Raw genomic sequence first — 8,245 nt, forward strand, 5'->3', positions numbered from 1 at the left:
ACAGCCAGCGGAGACATGAATATCACTTCCAAGGTAAGTGAATCTCTCTGTGACCTCAACATCCTCACGACAAAGAGGTTCAGGCAAGATAGCAGCATCCAAGATGTCAATGAAAGCCTGGATCTTAGTTTTGACCCAGGAAACCCATAATCCCAGCGGCTCCAACTCTTCCATCAGCACCTCGAGGGCCCCCAAAAGGATATCCAGAGTCTCTGCAAAGATGACTGCATCATCTGCGAAATCATGGTCAGAGATCTTGACATTCCCAAACGATGCACCGCAGCTTGAGCTCTCCGACATCCTCCCCAGAATGCAGTCCATACAAGCGCTGAAAAGTGTGGGGGCTTATACACACCCCAGACTAACTCCAGTAACAACTGGAAATAAGTCAGAGATGGTATCACACATGTCATAGTACTCTCAGTACCAGAGTAGAGTGCAGACATCAGATTGATCAGTTTTGGTGGCACCCCATGAAGACCAAGAATAGTCCATTAGGCATCCTGATTCACTGAATCAAACACTTTGCAGAGATCAACAAAGGCTGCAAGCAGCCCCTGCCAAAGCTCTCGTCTGCGTTTGGTGAGGACCCAAACTGTGGGCAAGGATACGGTCAATTGTTGACCTCTTTGGTGTAAAGCCTGACTGCTCTGGGCATTGGTGCTCAAGCAGATGATGGCGGACCCTATCAAGAATTATCCAGGCAAAGACCTTGCTCGGCACTGAGAGCAGCATCACCTCAAGATAGCTGTTGCAGTCCTGGCGATCACCCTTCCCTTTCCAGAGAGGGACAGCAAGGCCCCTCTTCCAGTCAGTTGGGATGATGTCTGTGTTCCAGGCAGAGCACAGAAATGCATGAAATGACACGAGTGCAGCATTTGCACCAGCCTTGAAGTTCAGCATGGATGCCACATATCCCTGAAGCTTTACCCCATTTCAACCGGTTCACTGTAGCCTGTGTTTCAACAAGCGAAGGTGGATCACAGTTGATTGAAGGTTTAGCAATAGGGATTGTAACACCCCTGACATCCAACTCAACAGCTGGTGGGTCAGCCTGATACAGCTCTGATACAGTCAGCCATACAGTAACCGGCCCATCGGGCCTTCACTTCGGACTCCTCTGTTGAGAGCCCACCACCCTCTGCTGTAACTGCAGTACACCGAGGGACAGGCTTGGAGAAACGCAATGCACAAATTCCCCTGTATGCAGGATGAGAATCGCTTGACTACAGGTGATGCTCTACACCCTCACAGATTCCTCTCACATAGGCCTCCTTGTCCATCTTCAGTGCATGTACAGTTTTACATGTCAACTCCCTGAACAGCTCAGCACTGCGCTGAAGCCTGGACTTGCGACTGGTCAATGGTCTCCAGTGTCCCTGAGAGACAAAATTCTTCTTCACCCTACGGTGAGTTCCAAGCCATCCACTGGCAACATCAAGGATGGTGGGCTTGAAGGCACTCCACAACTCTTCAGGATTACCCAAAGTACCCAGACCCCCCCCACCCCCCAAGTCCTCACTCAGCCTGATCGCAAACTTCTTGGCTCCCCTCTCATCCTTGAGCTTGCCAACATCCAGCCGAGGCTGGGATTGTACCATTCTCCCGGATTTCAGTTGCAAATTCATATTTGCTCCCACAAACCTGTGGTCGATCTTGAGGAACTGAACACTCCCGTAGACCCTGCATTTCTGGATCATGATCCAGCGACCATCAATGAGCACATTGTCAATATCCTTTGCCACACCGCCAGCATTGGAATACCAAGTCCAGCGATGTGCCTATGGGCGCTGAAACCCTGAACGAGTCACTCTAAGTCCATGACGTCTTGCAAAGTCAAGGAACTCGGTGCTGTTCTGGTTCACAGTTCCAGACCCATGCGGACTAACACATGTCTCATAACCATCCCTACCAGTTCCAGTCGAGGCATTGAGATCCCCCAAGACTAGAAGAGTATCTCACCTGGGGCACTGATCAACCACAGACTCGAGTGTGGCATAGAATGCGTCCTTCACGGTGAGATCAATTGCTTCAGTCGGAGCACATACAAAGACCAGGGAAACGACACCCAAGGAGTGACGAATCCTTAGTCTCATAATATGCTCGTTGACCGATGTTACCTCAATTTTTATTGGAGTCAGCTCATTGTACACAGCTATAAGGAACTCCTTGAGCATGGTAAACATCAGAACATCCAGTCCAAGAATAGGTGTAACCATCCGCCATGATATCACCACTATCCGGTCTCCAAACCTCAGAGAGTGCTGCAATCCCGATGTCCAAACGCTTGAGCTCAGATGATAACAGAGACAGATCATCATCCTCTCTTAGGGATAGGACATTCCAGGCACCCACTCGAAGGGACCGCCTCAGGTTAACCCAAGGAGTCCGCCGTCTGGTGGACGACACAACAGCACCACTTTGACGCACACAACCGCAATCTGACCCGGGAAGGTTACCTTGTGGTTTTTCTCCTATCATCAAAGAGTGGGGGTTGCGAAGTCTTTTCCTCAATACCGTCATCCATTGAGCTGCCCTGCGGCGTGCAGCTGCACAGGAGGTACGCACGCGAAGTGCAGCTGCACAGGAGGTACTCCCACGGAGTGTGTTTTCAGATTTCTTTGCGTTTTTGTGTTTTGTGGAGTGAAGGGTTTTACTGTGGCCGGAGTGCAAATCTTGCCACCAACCTCCTCATAAAAAGTTACCCAACTGCAGGAGGGCCCCTGCATACACAGTTGGGCACTAGATATGGATGGCCGTTGGCTCAAAATTAGATCCTCCGCCCTTTGAGCTCAAAATGAGTACTTAGCTCAAATTTCCAGGACCCCAGATTCAGATCTCATATGCATGGCCAGTGAATTGTCTGTTATCCACTATAAAGTGCAGAAACGTCTTTCAATGTTCTTGTCTTACATGTAACACATGTACAAGCTCCTGCATGAGCCTTAGGTCACTGGTAAAAATAATAAACACCAAGGAAAGCAAACTTTCAGAAAAACAAACATTTCTTGGTTGACCAGATAGCAGTTTGGAACAGCAAGCGTCAATGGGAATATTTGACACTGTACCAACGTCAATTGTACATGAGAGTTTATTTGTATAAATCACGACCTCTTGCTTGTGGAATCACGTGATCACCAGAGATGGTTTTGTTCATTCACCTTTTTGATTGCCATTGTGAGCATTCCCAGTGATGTTTTTATAAGTTTTTTTTTTTTGTGAGCTTATCGCCTTGCAGTTTGTAATCGCTGTGACTAATGAGCTTTGCATGAAGTAATCGCTGTGCAATGCTTCCAAAAGGGCCAACAATTTAAGTGGATGTATAAAAACTATGAAAGCTCGTATTGATGTATTTCTTTAAAAGAAATTTGACAGTATATTAAGGGTGATTGATGTCGGCAACACTCCAATGCCCTCACTCCAGGACTTGCTTGCGATTTTTGTTTCTCTTCCAAATTCTTTTTATCCATTTTGTCCAGGTTTCTGTTCAAGCTCTCTGTGTGCATTTCTTACCTCAACATTCCCCCTCTTTCTTGGCTTTTATTTCCTCCATTTATGCATTTTTTCCTTATTTGGTCCGTTGCCTTGCCACTCCGTACAAGGAACATGACCGAGATTGTGGACATGCGCTGCTGTGAAGCAACATGACAGCCTGTTAAGTCTGCTCAGTTTCACCTTTTTTTTCGTTTTGTTTCTTCCCCAAATCGTGTTCTGCTCCCTCTTTCTATTGGATGATGTATTTAACAGCTGAAGTACATGATGCGATCTTTAAAGTACAGCTGCAAAAATGAATTCCATTAATCAGTTTTACCATACATATATTTATATTTTTATTCATTTAAGCACAGAATTCTTTTAACTTCAGTCATCCGTCCTCATTGCTCGCACATCACATGGGATGGATGTTGGCCGTGTGTGCTGTTCGGAAAAGAATGTTGTATCACCAACTCTAATTTGTTCATGACGTGGAACATAATTTTGCGCATTTCGTCTGACTTTTTACTTGGAGGCGGTTTTATTTTTTTTCTCTCTTTGGCACAGCATGCTCATTGCAGCTTTGTGTGCCCTCTGAGGCCTGTATTTGCTGACAACTCAATCACACTGATAAAGAGATCACTGCTGTGTAGCCACTGTAAACATAACGCTTTGTACTGGCACCAATTGCCACTTACGCTCATGAGTGTGTCCTGACAGAGATTGTGGATGAGTCACGTGATCTACCCAGCCCTGAAAGTGTTGCTGCCCTCGAGTCATTTGTGTCCACACGGAAAACATCCATCTCCATCTTAGGCCTACGTCTCTCTCTTGTCGCAGCTGAATTCAACTTGCTGCCTCACTTGATGCCTTCTGCTTTTAGCGATTTCCTACAGGTCATGCAACTTTTTATATCATGAGTAATGAAACACCTTTCATGGAGGTGGTGAGGCCCCTATCAATTGGACCGCCTGTGATGCAGAAATATTGTTTTATAGCATGTAGCAGGGTTCTTACAGGAAGGATCCATGGGTTTGACCAGTTGGACTCAAATTAATTTTTGTAATATTAATTGTTGAAATGCTTAATTTGCCTCCCATCCTCAAACATAAGCCATAAAGTCGAACATCATCGAAGAATACTTGCACACATACACAAGTGACGCACTTACAGGATCATAAATTTATAATTGCATCGAGGGGGTGAATGTAGTATTGATGTAGTTTTATCACTTAGATGTCGGTATATGCATTCCAGTAACATGCAAAGCAAAAGCAAGAAAGTCATATAATGGAGTAGTACTTTATGTGCACTCTCTGATTGCCATTTCTTAATGGCTCACACCCTTATTTCTTGTCACCCTCTCTTCTTAGCATTTCCTGCACCCCACGCCCCTCCCCAATTGCTCATGTTTATGCTTATGCTCATGGACCTCATTATTGCCACCTCACACACATTCACCCTAGTTGTTCTGTCAGCACCACCTTGCATCCAACCGGGCTGTTTTGTAGACGCCGCCTCGCGTCCACTCGGGCCGAAGCGTCCACCCGGGCCGTTCTGTCGGTGCCCCCTCGCATCTACCCAAGCCATTCTGTCAGTGCTTCCTTGTGTCTGCTTGGGCCGTTCTGTCAGCGCCGCCTCACATCTACCAGGGCCTTTTTTTGGCACCGCCTCGCATCCACCTGTGCCGTGCTTGCGACAGCCTCTCTTTTTCTCCTCCCTCTTACCAGCACCACCTCACTCCTCCACTTGTCCTATCGGTACCATCTCATGTGCCTCCCCAGACCTACTGGCTCCTCCTTATGCCCCCCCTCCCCACCATCAGCTTCTCCTACCGGTGCCACCTTACAACTCCCTCCTCTGTCCTACCGCACTGCCTCACAACCCCTTCCACCATCCTTGCGGTGCTGCCTCATAACCTTCTCCTCCCCTGCCTTCAGTCAGTCAGCATTGCAGCCCATTTTTACCAATGCCGATCCACAAGCCCGATCAACAGCAATTTGTTGGCATTGTGCTTGAACCCTCAGTACTGTGTCGACCAGACCTCAGAAGGCATAAAGTATTTCCATTGGTTATTCTATCCTGCCAAACATGTCTGGCTTGTCTCCTTCCAAATCGCTCCCATCAAAAATGCAACGTAATAATTTGGTTCCAACACGAAAGGGAAGGCTGGAAAAATGTATTTAGTCACTTTGCGAGAGGCAAGGCAGATGTTTGCCTTTCACTTGCTCGTGTTTTGAGGCACCCGTAATCCAGACTTGTCTGTTGAGATCTTCCATTATGAAAGGCACTTGTTCTCCATTATATTAGCTTGGAATGGACTGCCATTCTGTAATATTGTTTGATGATAAAAATGTGAAAACTTGCTCCCAGTGGTGGCAGGATCATTCCATGATAATTTCCAGGCTCTTTGTTTAGCTGATGTCTTGGGTATGAACCACACAACATTGCCATTTATTTATTTTTCTCGATTCATTTGGAATTTGATTTTCTGGATGTAGTGTGGAATAATGCTGTCATCATGAAGAATTTCTCTTCTCTGGAAGAACAAGAGCAAAACAACACTATTAAAGTTTGCTGTCACAACGCACTTATTTTTTGCATTTGATCAAGTGTTTGAATTTGAAACAAGAGATCATTCCAGTGAGCAAACTTGCTAATGAATGAGTTCTCCACCTTTAATTTTCCAGGTAATTGTCCTGCATAATAGTGAATGCCTTTTCTCAAAGAAGGAACTTTCTGCAGCTACGTTTACCACAAATTATCCTGTTATTCCCACCAACAAAGCACAAGAAAGCACCGATACTTTTCAAATTACTTTCACTCTGTAGTCTATGCTTAAAGCATATTTGGTTTGATGCCAATGAAGTTACCATATTGTTGCCGAACCCTTATTGGTTTGAAAAATGTGTTCTTGTCATTTTACTCTACAATAACAATTTAAAAATCGTACTGAAATATATTGTTGAAAGAAATAACTTTTATATCAAGTTTTACCTCTTCATTGGACATTCCTGCCACACCCTGACACTATTTTGAACCCTTTTGCATGCAGGTGTCACCGGCTGGCTTGTGCAGCCCCACAACTGGTACACATGCTATCCCTGCATTTGAGCTCCGAGCAAAGAGTTTGGTTATGCATGCCACCTCTCCCATGTATCCTCGGCACCTTGTTCAAGTGGCCAGCAGTCTTAGTCAGCTGTCCCAAAACATATTGGACCACTGCTATGTTCGCTATGACTTTCAGGTATTTTGATTCTCTTCTGTGAAGGTCTTTCCAAAATTTCTGCAGCCCTATTGCATAATAGATGTAGCGCCAATGACAAACTCTATTCATGTCACATTATTTTACATAATCTCCATCCTCTTCAATTAACTTCATCTAGCAGTCAACCAACACTTTGATCCTTTTACAGAAGCCTTCCCTCGGAAGTGTCCTGATTGCAATGTATGTGGATGTTCTTTGTCCTTGTTACACTCTTCAGTGGTTCTAAAACGTCTTCTCCTAAGCTAGATTTTAATTTCGTGGAACAAGTGGAAGTCACTTGCATCTGGTGAATATAGTGAGTGAGGCGAAAGTTCCCACTCCCTGAATTCTAACAAGTAACACGCATTGCGTTTTTCATGCAACGCAGAATTGGTATAGAAAGCCTGGTGTTGGCTTAGTGGTTAGGGTGGTGGCTTGGGATCCCAGGGTCCTGAGTTCAAGCCCCGTTGCCTGCTGAATTAACACCAGGGGGTTGACTCAGCCTGTCATCCTTTCGAGGTCGGCGAAATGAGTACCAGTGTACTGGTCCCGGTGTATGCCCCGGTAAGAATAGGTGTACCATATCCCTGTGTGTCGTCAGAGGCGACCAGGGTTGGCGTCAGGAAGGGCATCCGGTCATAAAACATTGCCTCAAGAAAAAGCCCAACCCCTGCACAGCAGGGAAAAATGGCTGTAAAAATGCAGAATTGGTATAGAGGTGGACGGCGTTGTTCAGAAGAACCGGATGGTTTTTGCATACTGCAAGTCTCAGATGACTTTGTAAAACTGTATGATGGTCGTCTCCATTAATTTGTACATCCTGTGAAACTCGGCATTTTAGCAAAATTGCAATTTGTTTGTTAAACATAATGTTATGCAAATTGATAATTGCTTTTAGGTCCAAATTTACATTTTCTATCCCACTGATAGGCCGGATCTGTATCCAGACCTGAACCAAAATGTAATTGCCTTGTTCTTGTAATCTAACCAAGTCGTCGTCGTCGTCGTCATCGTCTTCGTCATCTCTACAGAGGTGAAGGTCCAGTTTATCCACCAAGTTTTGTCATAACTCGTCCACAACTTTTTGAAATATGCTATATGTAGTTTTTGTCCCATCTCTCAATGGTGAAGAATCACTGAAAAAAATAAAAAACTTCTCATATCCAGATCTGGATTCAGATCTTCACCAAAATTGAACCGATGTGTCCTTGTTACACACACAACCTGTCCACCAAGTTTCGTCCGAATCCGTCGCCAACTTTTTGAAATATGCTAGATATCATTTTTAACCCGATCACTCAATAGTGAAGAATCACTGAAAAAAATTAAAAACTTCTCATATGCAGATCCGGATTCAGATCTTCACCAAAATCGAATCAATTCTTCCTTGTCAAACATCCAACATGTTCACCATGGTTTGTCTGAATCTGCCCACAACGTTTTAAGATATCTTGCTCATAGACAAACGAACGGACAGACAGATGGGGGTGAAAATATAATTTCCATCCACATCCACCTTCTTGT

General features: G+C 45.1%; 1 protein-coding gene across 5 annotated transcripts in view; it reads left to right on the forward strand.

The window, feature by feature from the left end:
* The window catches only part of VPS13B (vacuolar protein sorting 13 homolog B), a 616,840-nt gene that overhangs the window by 175,205 nt on the left and 433,390 nt on the right, over positions 1–8,245 (forward strand). For 4 of the 5 annotated variants that reach the window (XM_085896658.1, XM_085896654.1, XM_085896653.1 and 1 more), the window contains exons 14-15: positions 4,195–4,370; positions 6,530–6,721. In XM_085896658.1, coding sequence (XP_085752784.1) covers positions 4,195–4,370; positions 6,530–6,721 — 368 coding nt within the window. Of the gene's footprint in view, positions 1–4,181; positions 4,371–6,529; positions 6,722–8,245 lie in introns of all 5 variants that reach the window. The other variant, XM_085896656.1, reaches the window with a different exon arrangement.

This window comes from Eptatretus burgeri, chromosome 9 (genome assembly GCF_056783735.1).
Source record: "Eptatretus burgeri isolate ZD-2024b chromosome 9, Ebu_testis_v1, whole genome shotgun sequence".
NCBI classification, from domain to species: domain Eukaryota; kingdom Metazoa; phylum Chordata; class Myxini; order Myxiniformes; family Myxinidae; genus Eptatretus; species Eptatretus burgeri.